General features: G+C 38.1%; 1 protein-coding gene across 13 annotated transcripts in view; it reads left to right on the top strand.

Moving 5' to 3' along the window:
• The first annotated feature begins 3,856 nt into the window (after positions 1-3,856).
• SMARCA1 (SNF2 related chromatin remodeling ATPase 1) overlaps positions 3,857-21,521 on the top strand; it is a 1,054,017-nt gene continuing 1,036,352 nt past the window's right edge. For 5 of the 13 annotated variants that reach the window (XR_011998184.1, XM_072743672.1, XM_072743675.1 and 2 more), the window contains exons 1-7: positions 3,888-4,266; positions 8,818-8,904; positions 12,368-12,534; positions 12,844-12,944; positions 13,046-13,146; positions 16,196-16,375; positions 20,107-20,262. Coding sequence is in view for 11 of the 13 variants with exons in the window: in XM_072743672.1 (XP_072599773.1) it covers positions 4,093-4,266; positions 8,818-8,904; positions 12,368-12,534; positions 12,844-12,944; positions 13,046-13,146; positions 16,196-16,375; positions 20,107-20,262 (966 nt within the window). In the remaining 2 variants the exon portion in view is untranslated. Of the gene's footprint in view, positions 4,267-8,817; positions 8,905-12,367; positions 12,535-12,843; positions 12,945-13,045; positions 13,147-16,195; positions 16,376-20,106; positions 20,263-21,521 lie in introns of all 13 variants that reach the window. The other 8 variants (XR_011998183.1, XM_072743667.1, XM_072743668.1 and 5 more) reach the window with 4 other exon arrangements.

The raw sequence follows: 21,521 nt of genomic DNA, 5'->3' as shown, positions 1-21,521 counted from the left end.
AAAAAACTTGAAAAGTGGAAAAGAACTATATCTATTAGCAGCATATTTCTAGGCCAACAGGTGCATCCTTCCATAATCACTGATAAAGATTGCATAGTATTCCATCTTTGAATGTTTTGTACAACATTTTGCAAACCCTTCCTCTTGCACATTTACATTGTTTCATTTACGTTTTCCCCCACCCTGCACTTTAACTGTCCTGAGTCCCATTACCCTTCTGAAAATTTACTTTGGGCACATGCCATGCAGGAATCCCAAATTATCCTCTAACCTCCAACTTATAACAACTTTTATGTGGAGCTAAAGCAATTATCTGGCTGTGCATACTACCAGAGCCTTAAGAGTGACAGTGTATTCTCATAAATCCAAAAGGAACACAATGGAGATAGATGGCAGAAATATTTTTCAATAATTTTCTCAATATGATTTCTACTGTCAAGGAGGAAGCCCTGTGAAGAACAAAGAACTTAATAAAGGTGAAGTGGAAAGATGAAGTTTGGAGCCAGACAGTCTGGGATTTGAATCTGGCTTTTGTCACTCACTAGCTGGGAGACCTTAGATGAATTATGTAGTCTCCATTTTCTGATCTGTAAAATAGGGATCATAACATTTATTTCATAAAGTTACCAGGAGGATTAGCAATATCATATGTCAGGAACCTAGCACAGTGCTTGATTCAATAGTGCGAGTTCAAGAAATGGTTGATGCATACTAGCCATTATGATGACCTTTTCCTCAATATACGGAGCTCTGAGAAAATACTACATTTTCAAAAATGCCATCAACTTAAATGTCTTCAAGAAGAGTGATGAGAGGGGTGGCAGGGTGGCTCAGTTAGTTAAGTGTCTGCTTTGGTTGGGATCATGATCTAGGGGTCCTGGGATCGAGTCCCCCATTGGGCTCCCTGCTCCACGGGGCAATGGGGAGCCTGCTTCTCCCTCTCCCTCTGCCTGCTGCTCCCCTTGCTTGTGCTCTCTCTTGTGCTCTCTCATGCTCTCTCTCTCTCTTTCTGTCAAATAAATACATTCTTTAAAAAAAAAAGAATGGTGAGAAAGCTTACTGCTATGAACAGAATGGTTACTATAGTTGTAAATGAGATACTGTGACCAGAATCCTTTGTACCAGCTTCTGAAGAACGTTGATCGTGGGATCACAATGTAGTTTTAAGTCATATTGTGGTTTCAATGATAAATTACAGATACAGGATAAGAGAATGAACACCAAGTCTTTGACCTTGCCTTCATGAACTTTATAAACGTACTTAATAACACCATTGGACATGCATTCTGGCAGCTACTGAACAAGTTTGGCTACATAAAAATGACTATTGGATAACTTCTACAATATTCACAATCTGCCAAAGTGGATGTATTGTTCAGTAGACTAGGATTAGTCTTGAAGTTTCCAAATATGGCCCCAAGTTCCTCCATAAAAGTTTGCTTTGTTCTCCTACCTTATGGGAGTATAGCAATTAAAGACCATTTCAAACGAAAAGACAAAACAGGAGGAAGTAGTAGCAGATAGAGCAAGGTGTTGAGTAGGCTTAGAAACGAGGTGACTCTTGCTGAACAAAGTCTACAGATCATGAATTTTAGGCAGATTTGCAAATAAGGATAGCACATGCTCTGTAAATAGCAGCTGTTGCCACAAGCCAAAGGGCAATATTTACATGAATCCTGAAGCAAGGTCTATGGACCAAGCATTGACCTTTCCAGCCAAACTCATTACTTGGTAGCACTTTCAGCCATGTCATTCTGAAAAAGGAAAGATCACATTATATATACATGGAAAATTGCCAGTGTCCAAACATATTCTGTCCCCCAAGTTAATTTCTAAATTATTTTTTGGAACTTGGAATATGTTTCCACAGAAAAAGTGTCATAAAAGGCTGTGAGTTTCCCAGATGTCCTCACAAAATTGCATTTATCCCATGACATAACTGAAATACTGGACATTGGCAACGAGAAATACAATGTAACAAAGTATCTTCACAAGCAGGAACACACCAGCAGCTAACAAATATTTACTGACCCCTTTTCCTTTGAAGCCCCAGGCAAGGAAAGAGGAATTCTATCCTCCTATAGCTACAGTTTGGTGAAAAATAAATCTTCCATTCAGCTTGTCTAGAAGGATCCTTTTTAAGTCAGGTGGATGCATACATTGCAGCATCCTTCTCTTTCACTGCTTCCTGAACTTCCCCACCAAACAACTTTTAGTGACTGAGAAGATAGAACAGGTGGTAGGGAAGGGATAGGATGTGTAACCAGGAGTCTCAAGCTTTTCTTTGGAGACAGTTCAAAACCTGTAGCTCATTCCTTAGTATGTCTGCACGTTTAATAGAAATAAATGGTGTTTCAAATGATCACTTAAGTGCCTTAAGTCTGTCCCACTTTTTGACTAAGCTTGATGTTCCAGAAATATGAACCATTGTTATACTGAGACTCCCTATACCCACTGCATAGTACACAGGTTGTACTTCAGGATGAGAAACAAGGGCAAATGATAAGCACATAATGAAAGTAAAATCAGAGCAAAGCTAGCACCACCAGTCTCAGTGGCACAATCACCTGTGTCTTGCTCTTTTCCTCTAAAAACTTCTAAGTCTCTATGTAAAACCAGTCCCTGGACAGGATCTCACAGTCCTTCGCACAAAGGTGTAAATGACCAATACTAGCTAAAATGTCACATGGATTTTGCATACTAATGAGTGGATGTCACAAGGATTTTGCATACTAATGAGTGGCAGCTTTAAAACAAAAAGGAATCTAGGCTATTATCCCCAGGAAAAAGAGATATCTTTGGGGGGCCATTGTGTGCCTTCCTTCCATTCACAAAAATCGCTTGATTTTAGTTGGTAATTTAGGAAGGTGTGTTGAGGGAAATTAATCATGATTTCTTTACACTCTCAAAAGCATTTGTTTCATTTTGGAAATCGCAGATTTTGTGATTGTAGTTTGGAATACTATTTTTGGTATGTTTTGCTAACTTTCCTCCCTAATGACTGAAATTTAAAAACTAAGATGTAAATATTCCCGTTATTGATCAAAATAAGTGGTAAGAAATAGAAACAATAATATCTAATGATTGACATTGTATGCAGTTCCAACCTTTACAGAATGCTTTTATATCCACGGTCATGCACATTACTGGTGCTTAATTACTAGTTAATAACAGAGGTACAAAAAAGAATACGCTCCAAAAAACTCACAGTAATTCAATCCAATTACTAATATTGAGTACCGACCAAGATTAGCCCTAGGTTCTGTGTGGTCCTTGACCTCGTCTTCCTGAAGGAGTTTTAAAATTCAGTGATGAAGGCAAAAGAAGGGCCCCTGCACATTGGCCATCCGAGAAGTACCAGAGTTGCAAATAGAGCAAATATACATAAAGCCCAAGAGTCACGCTTTGCCGTGTAAGAGAATGTTTGCAGCTGCAATCAAGAGATTCAAGGAGTGCTTCTCCTTCTGCAGAATTTGCAAAGGTGGAAAGAGCACTACCAATTCCCCTTCGGGACCTGGGAAAGGGCAGTCCCCAGAGGGGTTCTGAGCTTTGCAAATGGTGAGAAAGACCTTTCACAGTGCAGTTAAAAGCAGAGGAAAAGTTCTTTGTGCAAGAAGGGGAGAGCGCCCCGAGGTACAAAGAGCAGATTTAAGGGAAAGAGGATTCCTTCTGCACACATCTGCGAGGGGAGCTCAGGCTGACTGTTGGGGGCGTGTGGGAAAGGAGATTTTTAGGGAGCTGCGGGCTTGTGGGTTCCCGCCTCCACCCTGGTCCGTGCCCCATACTCAGGCAACAGTTGGTCGTGCGGGGCCGGCCCGGGCTCTGGGTGGGGAGGGGGAGTCTCGCGATCGTTGAGGGGGGGGGGTGGAGGAAGGGGGGAGGGTGACGGGGGGGAGGCCATGACGTAGGGTGGGTGGACGGAAGTGGGGCAGGGTTGAGGGTTATTTAAAGAAGGGGGGGCTGAGCGAAGGGGTTGGAAGCGGAGTGATTCCCCACCCCTGCTCCATCTAGCTCTTTCCAGTGCAGCCACTGCCGCCGCCCAGGAGCCCTCGTCCCCTTCCTCGTCCCCCTTCTCATTCCCGCTCCAACGCCATGGAGCCGGACTCCGCTGCAGTGGCAGCCACCGTGGCAGCCGCTAATGCGACCGCCACAATCGTGGTCATAGAGGACGAGCAGCCGGGGCCATCCACCTCTAAGGAGGAGGGAGCGGCCGCCGCGGCCACCGAAGCCACCGTGGCCACGGAGAAGGGCGAGAAGAAGAAGGAGGTAAATAGGAAGGGGGTGTGTGTATGGTGAACAAATCCTGAGCCGGGCCCCTCTGAGGGGCCCAAGCCCTGACCTTTCGGCGCCGACAGGTACCGGTGGAGCTCCGCGGGGCTGGGGGCCGAGGGCGCGCTGGGGGGTGGGGGGCGGCGAACAGTCTAGCGCTGGTTCCCCTCCCCCTTTCCTCCGGGCCGCCTGGAGGGCGGGGGCGGGGCTGGGCGCGGGCGCGGCGCGGGGTGGAGGGTGCCCGTTATCCCGGGGCTTGGGGGCTTTGGAGCCCCTAGACAGCCCCCGGCCCCATTCACATTCCCGGAACTGGGGTAACGGGGTGGGGGATGGGGCTGTGCAGGAAAAAGCCTCCGCCTCTCCCTCTCCTCTCGCTCGCTCCCTCTCCCCCCCTTCCCGTCGGCCTCTGCCTGGGAAATCTGGGCCCTTCAATCCCACACCCGCGCAAAAGGGGTTCTGATTGGGCTTTTTTTTTTATTTGAATTTCGAGGTGCTGGTAGTTGGGAGGCGGAGGACGATAGGAGAGACTGTTGTTTTTTTGAATGGCAATGTCGGCCTTTTAGGTGGCAGCAAAAAAAAAAAAAAAAATCCCTTGTTCCTTTGGTCCCCGCCTGCTGAAGCGGGGGTGTCACCCCGAGAAAATGAGCTCTCCGCGTCCTACCCGCCCCCCCGCCCCGGCCGCAATCCAAACCCCAAACTGTGGAACCGTGGACGCTGGCTTAGGAAAATTTCCAACGTGTGCACCCTCACCCGCTCCTGCCCCGCCCCCGACGGTATAGTGTTTCACTCCAGGGCCACCCAAATGGTCCCCCAGTCCGGCCCCAAGCCTTCCAGGCTTCCGCCTCCCTCTCCTAGTGGGCGCTGCTGGCTCCTGGACACACGCAGGGTTTATATTTTTTTATTTTTTATTTTTCTTTAATCCACCGTCGCTAGGATGAGCTGCTGCTAACATACATAAGGGGACCTCTCAGGCACCTTATTGAAACCAAATACAGAAAATATGTATTCTCTCCATAAGGCACATCTCATATGGAGGAGGACGTGCAAGTGAAACGGAGAATTTGAAATAAAAAATAGGATGGGGTATAAGGATTGTTGATGTATAATAAAATTGTAGAACGGATCGTTTATGGGTGGATTTGTTTCCGTGTACCAATAGGCATTACACAATTAAAAAACGGTAGGTAATTAAAATTATGCTTTAGATATCTCAAGTGGCTTTGTCTGGATCATTATCTGATATGATACGACCAAATGAAAAGCTTTTGAAGGAAATTAACACATTTTGCCGTGAATTAGCGTAATTTTAAATGCAGCAGTTGTTTAAGTGACATCTTTTACTGTTTCAAGATTCACTAAACAGGAAGACAATTGTAGTGGTAAGTGAAAACCATAGAAAACATGCAATTTTTAAGATCTATACAGTACTTGGATCAGTAAGACAATATTGTGAAGATGGGTCAAATACCAAGTATCAATATAAAATCAATTAGTGGGGAATTCAGAAATGAGTCTAGGTGTCTTATTTCCGAGACTGGGCAAATGTAAGGGCTAAACTGTCTTTTGTATGGCAGTACAGGTTGCTGAATTTCCAGATTGTGTAAATTTTTTGAATTGTGAAAAGATTCAGAATCAATAAAAAACTTATGTAACAAACATTGACTTGATATCTATTCCTGAATTCTGTATCCTCATCAGGAATTCCCCTAATAGTACCTGATTTCTTTGCTCAGCATAGGGAAATAAGGTGTTGCATGGCAGGAACTTTCTGAATACCAGAAGTTTTTTACTCTAGTCACTACATCTTTTTAATTTTTCCTGAAAAATCTAAAGAGGACCAAAACATCTACTTAAGTTCTTTTGTTTGTTTCATTCCTTCAAATAAAGTTATTTGGCACCCCCCCAAACCTAAATAGATAGCTCACTCCCTTGCCTCCTTTAAGTGATGTACTGAAAGTACAGATTAACCTGTTCCTCATGTTCCTCACTTATTATGCTCTGCAAATGATACAAAGGCATTTGAGAGGCAGGAGACTGTTTCTCCTCAGTTTAATAACCACTTCTCAGACATTTCCAGTATTGTGTTGATTTTTTAAATGATATTTATCCCTCCTGCCTCAATTGTCACGCTATTAGCTATCATTTTTTAAACACTTCATCTACTTCCATCAGAAATAATTTAGGATAGAGGATATAGATGTTGCAAAACCATAAGACCATTTACAATAACTATGATATAACAATAACAATAACACCCCCCCCCCCCCCGCCAAAGTACAAGTAATGCAGCGGGCACAGGGAAATAATTACACCTGAATAGTAAGCAAAAGAGATGTTGCTGCAGAGGGACTCCTGTCTTGTCCTGGGCTTCTGCCTACCTTTCTTTGTGTTATTTTTGTGACTTCTAATGGTCTTTCTCATGTCATTTGCTGCTGCTTTTATTCTCCGTGGTATGGCAAGCCAGATTATCAAACTTGCTAGAATTGTGTATCAAATAAAAGAAAATAGGCCCTGAATAAGAGCATTTTGTGATGCATAAAATAGATGAGAGTAGATTGACTTGTGACATTTAGCTGTAGAAAGATACTTTTGCTTATCTTTTGGTTCTTGAACTTACTTGGTTTAAGTGATAGTTGGATAACCTAATGCTGGAAGTTGGAGTTGGTGTATTTGGTAATGAAAACATCAGAGAAAGGTTCATGGTCTTTAAGACAGGGCATCTTGATGATCTTGTGCTGTATGCTCATGGCATCTAAACTACCAGATGATAAAATCCATAAGAAATTAGAATATCTTAGTCAACTTTTATCTTTTCTTGTATGAGAAGTGTATTTTTGAAAATCTACAAAGGAGGTTTAGAAGGTAGGTATTTTAAAATTTGTTGTGGAAGATAGTGCCAATTAAGTAATTACCCACAGCTTTTAATAGCACTGCTCAAGATTAAGAATTTTAATCAGCATATAATTAAATTTTATGGTATTCTACCACAAGGTAGGCAAGAGTATTGAGTGAAATTTTTTCTAATTCAAGCTTTAATTTTTCTGTAAGTGAAATCTATGTCCCACATTATTAGATATACACTTGTGCATATGAAGTGAAGTAATTTTCACTGTTTTGAAAGTTGAAAACTAGACTTCATGTAGCTTTTCAAGTTATGATAAAAGTGAATTTTTTTTAACACAGCTTTAACTTGTTGCTTTGAAAATAAAATTGGATTTATAGTATATGTGATAGTTTGAAAGTGTGGGGTTGAGGGGATTTTAGCAGTTTTCTTGTCCATCCAGGATAATATCAAAACATCTCACATAGATGATATATACATATGACATGCTTAAAACAAGATGGCTATTATTTAAGAATAACTGAACAGTATCTGATCAGTGCTTCAAAGTATAACCCTGACCAGGGTCAAATTCCATAATCTTAGTTTGGATTTTCTCAAAATAGAAATTTCACTAAATGTTGGAAGACCTATTCATTAACTATTGGAGTCATGTCTTTATTAGGTTTAAGATCACTTTCTGTTATTTTAGAACCTAAGTTTTCAGGAACTGGTTGACAAAAGCCATGATAAAATGGACATGATTTCTTTAGTTTTCACCAACAGATTTGAGTTTTGACTTACACAAAGTCTGTGTTAAAACAGAAATACTCTTGGCTCGAGTGCTAAGGGGTAGATTCGTGTTTTTATTATTTCTCCATTTCTTACGGAGAAGGAGGTGTATTTTATATACCTATTTAAATTTACATGTACAAGCCTATCTTTACAAAGGATGGCATGCATGAAATATAACCCTCCAGATAATTTCATTATTTTTAAGAAGCTGATTTATATTCATTTTAACTAAATTATAACTTTTTAAGTATCAAAGGTTAATAATAGTTGATAGCTTTGAGAAACTGCTTCCACAAAATGTTTCTGTGATATGGTTTAAAATTCTTTTCATTCCAGTTGGAGAAAATTAGCATAAATCAAAAGTTTAAAACTGTACTGTTTTATTATTTAAATAGAAATGAACACTTTGCATTACACTAAAAAGTTTAAATGTTCAGATTAGAATATGGAAACAATGAAAAGTGTCTTTTCAGGAACAGAAACCACAGTCTTCTTCCGAAAATCTGGCTTGTTTCCATTACATAAAGAAGTGTTTCTGAGAATTATTGTTTACTTTCCTTGGATTTTTTGGTTTGTGGTTGATAATATTAGCATATTCTAGATTTTAAATCTATTCAATGGTTATATGCTTTTTTATACTTTAAATTAAAAAATAGGTGAAAAGGCTCAATGTCTCACCTTTTGGTGTTCATTTGAATTAATGTTATTTCTCTGGCTTTCACAATTCAGATTTTTTATTGGACCTCAGGTGCACAGAACTGGACTAATTATAAGCCCTGCTTCATGACATGCTCTCATCATTGGTTTATGTGTGGCTCATGTTCATTTATTCATTTAGTATTTAATTACTTTTTACTTTTTTCAAATGAGAATGTTGACTACTTTTAAGATCTTGCTTTGTAATTTGATAGCTTATTTTTTTGAAATTCTAGAAAAATGTTTCTTCGTTTCAACTCAAACTTGCTGCTAAAGCTTCCAAATCTGAGAAGGAAATGGACCCAGAATATGAAGAGAAAATGGTAAATATATTCTTGGGTAGGACAGTGAATACTATAGTTGATTTTTTTTGATATTGAAATATAGTTGATACTCAGTCTTACATTAGTTTCACCATAATTGATTTTTATAGAGGAGATGTGAAAGATTGAAAAAATACATGTGTATATATAATGAATATTGGATCATAGATTTTACAATTGGGAAGTAATTTAAGATATAATTCATCATAAAGGTTTTAAAAAAATTACTTATTTGAGAGAGAGGCAGAGAGAGCACAAGCTCCAGGGAGGGGAAGAGACAGAGTCAGAGGGAGAGTAACTCAAGCAGACTTCCCACTGAGTGGGGAGCCTGACTCTGGGATTGATCCCAGGACCTGAGATCATGACTTGAGCCAGTCAGACGTCCAACCGACTTAGCCACCCAGGTGCCCCCCTCCAATCATAAAAGATGTTTGTTGAATAAATCAATCTTCTTGTTTTCAGATGAGAGAATAAGGATCAGAGAAATTTTATGCAATAGTTGGGAACAGACATTCTATCTCTTCACTTTTGTTCCGTGCTCTTTATCCCATAATAAGATTTTTAAAAAGGTTTTATTACTTTATTTAAGAGAGAGAGAGCTTGAGAGAGAGTGTTGGGGAGAGACAGAAGCAGACTCCTCCGCTGAGCAGGGATTCCCGACCCTGGCTCAATCTCAGGACCCTGGGATCATGTCCTGAGCCAAAGGCAGACAATAACTGAGCCACCCAGGTGCCCCTAAGAGTTTTTTTAAAGATTTATTTATTTATTTATTTGAGAGACAGAGACAGGAGAGACAGAGTGTGTGCGAGAGCATGAGTGAGCTAGTGGTGGGGGTGGGGGTGGTGGGGTGGGCAGAGTTAGGAGAGAATCCTCAAGCAGGGGCTCCAACCCAGGACCCTGAGATCTTGACCTGAACTGAAATCAAAAGTCAGACGCTTAACTGACTGAGCCACCCAGGCTCCTCAGATGATTTTTAAAAAAGATTTATCAATTTATTTGAGAGAGAGAGAGAGAGAGAGTGCGCCCGCGCGCGCCAAGCTAGCATGCACTCATGCACAAACAAGCTGGGGGAGGGGCAAAAGGAGAGGAAAAGAATCCTCAAGCAGATGCCCCACTGAGTGCAGAGCCCAAACTTCAGTGTGTGGGGGGGCTGTATCCCAGGACCTCGAGATCACGACCCAAGTGAAAACCAAGAGTCAGATGCTCAACTGATTGAGCTGCCCAGCTGCCCCCACATAAGATGTTTTATGCTATAGATACTGTATCCACTAAGTGAAAGTATCAGTGGCAACATCAGTATGGCTGAAAGAAAGCAGGTTACAAAGTAAGACTGATATTTTTTTTTCTCCTTCTCTTCTTGCTTTGGATATATTAATGAATGTTACATATTGTGAAATGTAGCATAGTAATACATTTTCTGGAGGAAAGGACATTTGCCCAGTACATGGAAATATTACACATTTAAGCAGTATAATCTCAGTTATGCCCAGCTACTGCTTTGTCATATATTTAATTTAATTTTTATTCACCAAAGTTCATATCTTAGCTTTCATTTTAACTAGACTTCTATGCCTTGGGATCTTTCAAAACTAGTGAATTTGGTTAACTCAAAAGAGAAATTAACAGGTATTTGGAACTGATCTTTTTTGTTGAGGGGTTGTTTTTGCAGGAACATTATAAAAATAAGTAGAGATGAAGGATATTTTTTAGTTGTTCATAGTTATTTTACCAAACTCCCTGCCTAAATGTCTAAGGTCACATCTAACGTAGACAGTTAATGTTTTAACAACTCTAAAAACAACATTCCAGTGAGGATAACATAAAATGGAAAGGTTTTGGCCTCCTTCCAGCTTCTTGTCTGAATATATTTGTCTAATTCTTGTGTTTATGTTAATGAACCCTTGTACATTTCTGGTGTTATTAATTATGCATCCTTCATTAGCAATCAAATATTCTCTACCCTGTGGTCAGAAAGTGATTGGGAATTAAAAAATCATTTTCATTTTTTTAAATCTAAAATGATGTATATATCTTTTGACCTTCTAAGGTTTTATAGTGAAATTTTATTTTATTATTATGGTACAAGTTATATGCCCTTTTACAATTTATTGAGAAATTATTATATGTGCTGCTGAAGCGAGCAGAATTGAGAAATTATAATACATACCGATTTTTAGTAGTTAATATATATTAATTATTTTATTTATGTGTGTGTGTGTATGTTTTCCCCCAAATCCTGCTTGCTTTGGAGACAGACTTTTTATATTATTAGCATAAGGTGCAGTTTTCCAGGGGCACCTGGGTGGCTCAGTCAGTTAAGCATCTGACATCATGATCTTGGGGCCCAGGGAACAAGCCCCATATTGGGCTCTTTGCTTGGCAGGGATTATGCAAGTCCCTCTGCCCCTCTCCCCACTCTTGTGTTCTCTTTCTCTCTCAAATAAGTAAAATCTTTTTAGAACGTGCAATTTGGGATGCCTGGGTGACTCAGTGGTTGAGCATCTGCCTTTGGCTCAGGGCATGATCCCGGGGTCCCAGATTGAGTCCCGCATCAGGCTCCTTGCAGGGAGCCTGTTTCTCCCTCTGCCTGTGTCTCTATCTCTGTGTGTCTCCCATGAATAAAAATCTTTAAAAAAATAAAAAAGTACAATTTTCCAGATCATTGTAATTGAAGAGAGAAATATTTATTACATTATTGTACCATGCATTGACAATATTTGTAGACAAGATGACACTGTATTCTAAGGTGTTAATTGTATCTAGATGCAACTTGAAAATTCTAAGAGTTCAGTTAATGGTGTATGTATATCATAGCTAATAATTTATATTTCTGTATTTAGGATATATAGTATGTTATGATGCTTTATTTTGTTCACTTGGGAGAAGAAAATCATTACATTTTACTTATTTATTTAAAGATTTATTTATTTATTCACGAGAGACCACAGAGAGAGGCAGAAACACAGGCAAAGGGAGAAGCAGGCTCTTTGCAGGAGCCTGATGCGGTGGGACTTGATCCCGGATCCTGGGATCACGACCTGAGCCGAAAGCAGCCGTCTAACCCGCTGAGCCATCCAGGCATCTCCAAAATCATTACGTTTTAGAAAGAGTTTTTGCTTTTTGACCCTGACTCTTTAAGCAGGGTACTTCTTGTTGGGGCATTTACTACTGTTAGATCACTTGGCTTCTATTCAGATTATCTGAAAATGCCATTTTTGAATTCTGCTGCTTACTAGCTATGGGAATTTGGACAAGTTAGTTACTCTCTCCATATTTTACTTTTATCATCTGTAAAATATAGATAATATTAGTACCTACCTCATAAGTTTATTAAGACCATTAAATGAGTTAATATGTTGAAAGTGTTGAGAAAATAGTACTAAGTAAGGGCAATATAAGTATTTGTTAAATAACTTTGAGTAAAAAAGAAAATCATCATTTTTTCTTTTGTTTTGTATGTTAGAAAGCAGACCGAGCAAAGAGATTTGAATTTTTATTAAAGCAGACAGAACTTTTTGCACATTTTATTCAACCTTCAGCACAGAAATCTCCAACCTCTCCTCTGAACATGAAGTTGGGACGTCCTCGAATAAAGAAAGATGACAAGCAAAGCTTAATTTCTGCTGGAGAGTATGTTGGCATCTCTACTTTATTCCCTCTCTTTTTTCCCTACCTTCCTTCTGTCCCCACTTCTCCTTCTCCTCTCATTCCCTCTTTGCTTACTGAGTGTAATTTGTATTAAAAAATGGGGTTATTGTCAATGTAAATAAGTTTTGGAGGCAACAATTTTTTCTCACTAGGAATCAGTAAAAATGCAGGCTGGTTCTACCAACTTCTAAGCAAGCCCTTAGATAACTCATTTTTTTCATGACAGATATACTGACTTAATTGATAGCTTAGTATTTGAGTTGAATATAAAGATATTTCTTTTCAATTCAGCTACCGCCACAGGCGCACAGAACAAGAAGAAGATGAAGAGCTCCTCTCAGAGAGTCGGAAAACATCTAACGTCTGTGTTAGATTCGAGGTATCACCTTCATGTAAGTATCTCATCGCGTTGGTGTTTTTTTTCAATTAGGTTTTAGAAAAATATTCTTGATTGTATTAACAAAAGTATGAAACGTCTTGATCTCTTTTTCAGATGTGAAAGGAGGACCACTGAGAGATTATCAGATTCGAGGGCTGAACTGGTTGATCTCTCTGTATGAAAATGGAGTAAATGGTATCTTGGCAGATGAAATGGTAAGGAGTTGATAGCTGAAAACACAATCTTAGTAATGATTTTTATGTAAATTTGAAATACCTGAGCTGTATTGCCTCCTTAAGGCTTAGAGTCTAATTGCTTTATTTAGTTAGAATGTAAAGGGCATTTGTAAACTCTAGAACTGTTTCTTTAAATAACCTTGAGAACATATACTTTCACAGGCTACAAAATTCTTAATTCTTAGTGTGAATTACTTATAGGTTTAAAAAACCTCCCTGTAATTTTGATTTTGTTTGCACTTTGGCTTCCAGGAAACTCAGAGCCAGAATTAATGCCAAAATGGAGCCACTGTGGAATGTAATGGCAGGCCCATTGTGTCTTTTGTGCCTTTTTCTATTCTATATCTTCTAATCTTTTCTTGGCCCTTCTTTTTTTTTTTAATTTTTTTATTTATTTATGATAGTCACACAGAGAGAGAGAGAGAGAGAGGCAGAGACACAGGCAGAGGGAGAAGCAGGCTCCATGCACTGGGAGCCCGATGTGGGATTCGATTCCGGGTCTCCAGGATCGCGCCCTGGGCCAAAGACAGGCGCTAAACCACTGCGCCACCCAGGGATCCCCTGGCCCTTCTTTATTTCTATTTTACCATTAGTTTATCTTCCATGTTTTCATTGTAGGCTACCTGAAACATATTTTCTTTGTAGGTGACCTGAAATCCTTTTGGTAGTAAAGTGGGGGTATATAAAGCAAATACTAAATGTGTGAATGAATAAATTGAACAATAAATGATGAAAGCATGAATCAATGAATGTAAGAACCTCAATGTGTGAGCAGTCAGAAAGTGAATAGATAGAATAATGATAAAAAAGTAAAGAGCAATGTTGAGTCCTGATGTAGCAGAGTGCCAGATAGGGCCTGAGAAGTAAGCTAAGGAATGATGGGCATATAAATAAAATGACCAAAGAAAGAAAGTAAGGCTATTTAAGATGCTAATTCCACCAGATCAGGGAGTATATGAAGGCTTAGATTGGTATTTTAAGACCAAATGAATAAGATAGGATTTAAGAGGGGGCAGTTCTAGATCTTTATGACCCAGCGATATTCATATTTATGTGACTCTGGAGCCATATATGCTATCACTCTTACCCAGAAGAGCCACATGACTATTTATGTTCTATAACATGTAGTGTAGTAGTTGGTCCCATAGATGCTGGGCAACCGTTAGCTGTGTGGCAGGAGGTCCTTTAAATCAAGGGTCTGTAGCTCCTTATATTTAGCATTCTGGGCTGGAGACTACAGTTAACTCAGAGGGGGAAGAGCTTGGTTAATTGGGTAACAGAAAGACCAGGAGGATTATTGGCCCCAAGCTCCTCTTGGTTGCAGCCTGTCTAAATATGAAGGATTTAAAGATCCTTCATACCGAATTTGTGCTGACACCAGATACTTTTTAATTATTAAAAAAGGGAAAGATACTTTAAGGAGTGTAGAAAATCTGGAAAAAAGTCAAGGAAAAATTGAAAATAAATTGTAATTATGCTACCTAGAAATAACCATAGTTGACATTTTGGTATATTTCATTTTAGTATTTTAACTCCAGTTGTATTTATTTTACATAGTTGAGATCATATTGTACATATAAGATGGTATTCTGATTTCTTCACATTCATACTTATTTTCTACATAATTCAAATATTTATAAAATAATTACTGTGTAATAATTAATCTGGGGGAATTACCATAATTCATTTCCTCCCTTATTGCGGGTCATTTGGGTTGATGTGTAGTGTATATATAGTACATATTGTGTGTATTTAGCATATATGGGTTGCTATATGTGTGTATTTGGTACATAATAATACTGTTTTGAGAACACTTGTAATTTAGTTTTTCTGCACCTTTCCAGTTATTTTCATAGGATTCCTAAAAATGGAATTACTTAAGAAATTTTAAGTATTTTAATTTTTTTTAAAAGATTTTATTTAAAAAATTTTATTTATTCATGAGAGACAGAGAGAGAGAGAGAGAGAGAAAGAGAGAGAGAGCAAAGAGACAGGCAGAGGGAGAAGCAGGCTCCATGCAGGGACCCCGATGTGGGACTCGATCCCGATCCCGGGGCTCCAGGATCACACCCTGGGCTGAAGGCGGCGCTAAACCACTGAGCCACCAGGGCTGCCCTATTTTAAGGTTTGGTGCATCTCCTTAAATGAAATATTAGACAGGATAAACCCTATAAAATAGTTTAAACCTAGGTTTATCAAAGCAAATATATAGCTTGCATAGAGATAAAGCCAGAAACTCTTTTAAAAACCACACAGTATAGGATATCCCTCCCTTTCTTGTTGGTTAGGTGGCAAGTTCATGGTGTTCAGTATGTTATTTTTTAAAAAGTTCACCAGACCAGTTGATCTCTAAGGCCCTTTCTGGCTGCAGAGTTCTTTTATGTTCTGGTTCTTTTATGGTTCTGTAGGTCTTCAAGGGTGTGAGATGCAAGTACAGAGAGCCACAAGTCCCTTGAGATGCATAGTTTGAATATTTCATGCCTGGGCTGTAATAATGTTGGGGACAGTGGGAAATAAAGATCAGTGTCTGAGCAGGCTGGTAAAGGGAATGAGTGTGAAACACATACATACAAAAATACTAATTTTGCCGCTAGAAGAAATGATAAAGTAGACTGCTTGTTCCTTTAAGAGGAGCAACATGGGCAGCCCGGGTGGCTCAGTGGTTTAGCACTGCCTTCAGCCCAGGGCCTGATCCTGGAGACCTGGGATTGAGTCCCAGGTCGGGCTCCCTGCATGGAGCCTGCTTCTTCCTCTGCCTGTGTCTCTGCCTGTCTCTTTGTCTCTCATGAATAAATAAATAAAATCTTAAAGAAAAAAGGAGGAGCAACAAAGCAGCTTTCTACTTGCAAGTTCCTGGTTTCTTTTTGTGCACACAGTAAGTATGAATTGGAATTCACTAAAAAAAAAAAACAAAGATCTTTAAATTTTTCCCTACATAGTTGGCAAATGTCTTTTGTAATGTTACCACTAACAAAATGTTTCATTAAATAAACATTTATGGATTTTTTTCTTTGTAATGGTAATGCAGGGTCTTGGTAAGACTTTACAAACGATTGCTTTGCTTGGTTACCTGAAACATTACCGAAACATTCCTGGACCTCACATGGTTTTAGTTCCAAAGTCTACTTTATACAACTGGATGAATGAATTTAAGCGATGGGTCCCATCTCTCCGTGTTATTTGTTTCGTTGGAGACAAGGATGCGAGAGTAAGTAATAGGTTTAAAGAGGCCATCAAGAACAACATAATTTATAGGGTTAAGTTGCATACTATTACCTTAAAAGGCATTGAAGTTGACTGCTACTAGTAAATAACTCCATGTTAGGCTCTGTTTTAAGTGCCTTTTATATATTAATTAATTCTCACAACACTTCTGTGAAGTAGATATGTTACTTATTAATAACAGACAATCTGTTACTATGCTTATCTGCATTTAATTTCAACTAGGTCATTAACCTCAGTATTTTTGAGTTGCATTTTAAATCATGTTTTATAAAAAAGTCTTTATTGACAGTATATCTTTTCCATGACACTATCAGTTGTGCTGTTTGACACCAAAAATATGTAAATTTGCATGACTTAATATTTTTGTTTAAATTTTTTACTTTGGACTTTGACTTGGTATACGTGCACACACACATGAATGGAACCTTTTCTATTACTATGGAGAGCCTTCTGTTTTGTGTTTATGCATAGACACAGCTTTCAGTTTTGGTCTTTGAATAAAAAAATACATATCTGCATACATTCTTAGATATTAGAAGCTCTGGGCTCTTGCTTAAATTAGCCATTTGTCAATCTAGTAGGCTACAGTTATTTAGGACTGTAGAATTAATCTAAAAGAAATAAATTATGCAAAAATATAAAAATGAATAATCAGCTTAGAAAGCATATTATTAAACTTTGCCTTTATTTTGCCTCCAGAGGACATAGTTTAGAGTAAAGATTTATTCTATTTTAGGTTATCAAAAGATATCCTCAAAAGAATGGTAGCATAATGAATTATGTAATTTTATTCTTATCATTTTGCTTGAAGAAAAATTACATAAATTTATTTAAATTTAACTTATAAATAATTTAAATGTTGAAATACTGAACTCATAAATTTAGAATTACAGACTTGATTCTTCCATATGCCTGGTATTTCCCAGTGGCAAATTAGTCATTTAGAACTCTTTCTTACCACTGTTCTTTTCTTTATTTTAAGGTTTTATTTATTTATTTATTTATTAGAAGGAGAGAGAGAGAGAGAGAGTGCATTTGCAGTGGGGATGGGCAGAGAGGGACAAGCAGACTTCCCACTAAGCAGGGATCCGGACAAGGGTCTCTATCCCAGGACCCAGGGATCATGACCTGAGCCACGAAGGCAGTAGATGCTGAATGGACTGAGCCACCCAGGCACCCCTCACTGCTGTTCTTTAATATAATACCACTCTTTATAAAACTGCATTTCTAAAGTATTGACTTTTGGCTGAAATTATTTCTTGAAGATCGTAAGCAGAGAAGAAATATGTATGCTTGCATTTTCTTTTGTCTCAGTAAAACTGTCAGTGGTTTTCCACTATATTATATGGAATCCAAGGATTTCATGAAGTATATCTGGGAGTTTTAAAGAAAGAGTAGATATATTTAATTTGTGACAACCTTATCTCTACCCCATGGAAGTTGGGATTCTACTGGTGGCTTCAAAACTGTTTTAATCTTGGGGCACCTGGGTGGCTCAGTCATTAAGCGTCTGCCTTCAGCTCAGGTCATGATCTCAGGATGCTGGGATCAAGCCCTGTGTCGGGCTCCCTGCTCAGCTGGGATCCTGCTTCTCCCTCTGCCTGCTGCTCCCCTCTGCTTGTGTGTGTGCACGCACTCTCTCTCTGTCAAATAAATAAGATCTTTAAGAAAAAATTTTTAAATCTTGAAAACCAATCTTCAAAGTCCGTGTTTTTCATATTGCCAGTCATTGATACTGGGAATTCATGTTGGTGGTGATTATAATTTTTTAAAACATTGAGATAAAGTAGAATGGAAAATAGAGTGTTTCACACATGGTGGGGATATGTATTACTCCTTTTTTTAAAGGATTGCAATCTAAACTATAATTTTACTGTGAGCCATGGGCAATAGAATTTGCAAACTGGTAATTATTAGTAATATGAGTAATGTACTATATTCAACACTTAATTGACTTGATTGATGTCAGTATGTATAGAGAAAATCCAGATCATTACTCCTAGACGGATTTAAACCTTGGTATCATATGGGATATATTGGGTCTTTATGGTTTCCTGGCCTTTTGTAAACATTTTATGAGGTCAATGTGTTATTTAAGAATTTGATATAGATTATAACAGATACTTGTTTGAGTTGGGAAATTCTCAGTAATAGTCTGGATCCAGTTTGATGCTAATGTAGTCCTGGAGTATATAGAAATGTAAATCCCAAGTAAGGTTTTTTAGTTGTCTTTTTTAAAGTAAGCTCTGCACCCAACATGGGATTTGATTTCATGACTCTGAGATCAAGAGTTGCATGCTCTATGCATGCTCTTCTGACTGAGCCAGCCAGATGCCCCACCAAACTTGATTTTTTGACCCCTTCTTTTTCCACTCCACAGGCATCAAAGATCTTGGACATGGGAATGGGAGATCTGTTTCTAGATTTGCTATTGACTCTGTGATGTTGAGTGACTTTTGAAGGGCCTTAATTTTGTCAACTATAAAGTGAGAGCTTTTGGATTATGTGATATTCAATATTCTGTTACACAAATTTCAAAGTAGGGCTAATTTTAATTGAAAAATGTGCATATGTTTCATGAAACTGCAGGAGAAATCACTAAACTTAGTGTTTCATAAAATCAAAGATAGGGTGTTTGTGAGACCAAATGGGGTCTGGCACCCTGGTTCTCTTTATGTTGCCTCTAGTTCCCTAATGTTTTAATTAACTTTTTAAATATGACCACTTTCCAGAGTGCCACTGAAATCTCTATAAAGGCCTTTTTTCTGTCTTCTATTTTAGTTCAGGCAATTCTTTTATACATATGGGCACTTGGTAAATATTTGTTGAATGAGTAACTGTGTTTGGTCCATAACTGAGAATTTATGAAATAATGAGTTTGCAGCTAACAATTACTTTGTTTATGCATTGTAATTTTAGATTTACAGTACTAATCAGAACCTTCTCAATATAGATTTGGCTGCTCCCTGTAACTTCTGTGGTTTTATTTTGACCTGTAAACCTAAAATTCAGTTTGTTCAAATTAAAAATGCTCTCCGTAAGCTTGGCAAGTATGTTGGCCACTGCCTGTGAAGATTTAAAAATAGTTCTAAATAGTCTCACTGTTTTAAATAGCCTCCTGTACTAGATAGAGCAAGTCCCCTTTATCAAATCATATTTGTAGCTTCACATTAACATCAGGAAGTTCACAAAAACATTAATGGGCTTTTCATGACCCCTTAACAAAATATGTGACTCATTCCTACTAGAAAGGGAAGGAATATATTAAGAGATCCCAAAAGGTTGTAATCATTCATGTATAATGAGTTCTTTTCATTTGGTAAAACCGTGTTTGTAATAGTTGGTAATGCTTGGATCTTGGTAAGAATATAGTTTTCAGAAAGTAGTTATCTCACCTATGTCTTTTTGGATCATTTGTCTTATGAAGAGAGCCTAGTAATATAGTCATCTTCTGGTGATAAGAACTTCGGTTTATTGGATATACTGTATGTGTTTAAGGGAAGCCTTTGCTTCTCTTTTGTTGATGAATATATTAACATGTCATTCAGATAATTGCTCACAAATGTGTCTTTGGGCCTTGGTTTTCCTATCTTTGAAATGGATGAGACTAAATGATTCCCAGGTCTCTTAGAATTATTGATACTCTCTTGATGTTTTAATTCTGTGACCATCTTGTTAGTGTATTCTAATATAAGGAACTTTATTTTGCATTAGGCTGCTTTTATTCGTGATGAAATGATGCCAGGAGAATGGGATGTTTGTGTTACTTCTTATGAGATGGTAATTAAAGAAAAATCTGTATTTAAAAAGTTTCATTGGCGATACCTAGTCATTGATGAGGCTCACAGAATAAAGAATGAAAAATCCAAGGTAAGCCAATTTTCAATGTCATTGTTTTCTTTTAACTACCATGTCTGTTTACCTTTGTGTATTCAAGATAAAAAAGGTTTAGAAGGTTGTGATTTTATTCACAGAATGTGAATGAAAATTAGTTCTAAAAATGGTTTTAGGGGGATGCCTGGGTGGCTCAGCAGTTAAAGTATCTGCCTTCTGCTCAGGGCATGATCCTGGGGTCCTGGGATTGAGTCCCACATCAGGCTCCCTGCATGGAGCCTGCTTCTCCCTCTGCCTGTGTCTCTGCCTCTCTCTCTGTGTCTCTCATGAATAAATAAAATCTTTAAAAAATGGTTTTAAAGTTTAAATTGTTGAATATGAGACAAATGAAAATTGAGCACAGTTTTTAATATAAAGAAAATTAGGTGTTCATTTGCTATACCTGTTGCAGCCTAACTCTGTTATGCTATAGTATTTAAATATTTTGGTAATATTTAATATACAAAAGTCATTTGCATTGATTTGTCTTTTATTGAGGAGCCTGCCAGCTTATGTGTGTTCATAAGGATTAGAAAAAATCATTTCCTGGAATTATCTGACTTGTGTGAATTAGAGTGTGGTATTAACTTTGAAAAATATCAATATTTCTTGCCATTCAACTCCATCAACAGTAGGAAGAGCATCAGTTATTATGATGAACCTCCCTTTGGATCACTGGGCTACTTTGGGAGAAACAGGGACAGAACTGGAGCAAAACCACCAGGTTGATCATACTAATTTCAGTTTGAAATCAGTACCCAATAAAAAAAGACGCATGTGAGAGAATAATTATTTAAGAGTATTATAAAAACATGCATTTTTATTCACAAAGGTTACCGTTCTTTTATCCTTTTGTGCTTTAATTTTTATAGTCTTATATTTAGAAAGTTAATACAAGATAGGAAAAATGGGTGCAACTCTCATGCTTAGAAATTGTCACCAGGCCAAGTTAGAACTTGGCTAGGTATGTAGATGAACATGATTAGCAGGGAGAAAGAGATATTAGTATGTACAGTGATTAGCCTGGATTCCATGGAGTTCTGACTGTTTTTGTGGACCCAAAATGGAGAAAATAAGTTTTTTGAAGTGAGGGAGGAGTCTCTGGTATGATTATAATTTGCATTCTTGTAAGCATAGAAATGCCTAGAAGATTTTATTTAGTTGTGATTCACTGTGGCAATATCACCTGAGCTAGGATATTTTTCTATTGAAAAATAATTTTCAAGTTTTATTTTACTCAAAACATGTATTGGTTG

The sequence above is a fragment of the Vulpes vulpes genome, chromosome X (assembly GCF_048418805.1).
Source record: "Vulpes vulpes isolate BD-2025 chromosome X, VulVul3, whole genome shotgun sequence".
Classification (NCBI taxonomy): Eukaryota; Metazoa; Chordata; class Mammalia; order Carnivora; family Canidae; genus Vulpes; species Vulpes vulpes.
The sequence above is the reverse complement of the archived record's forward strand: the minus strand, read 5'-3'. Positions and strand labels throughout refer to the sequence as shown.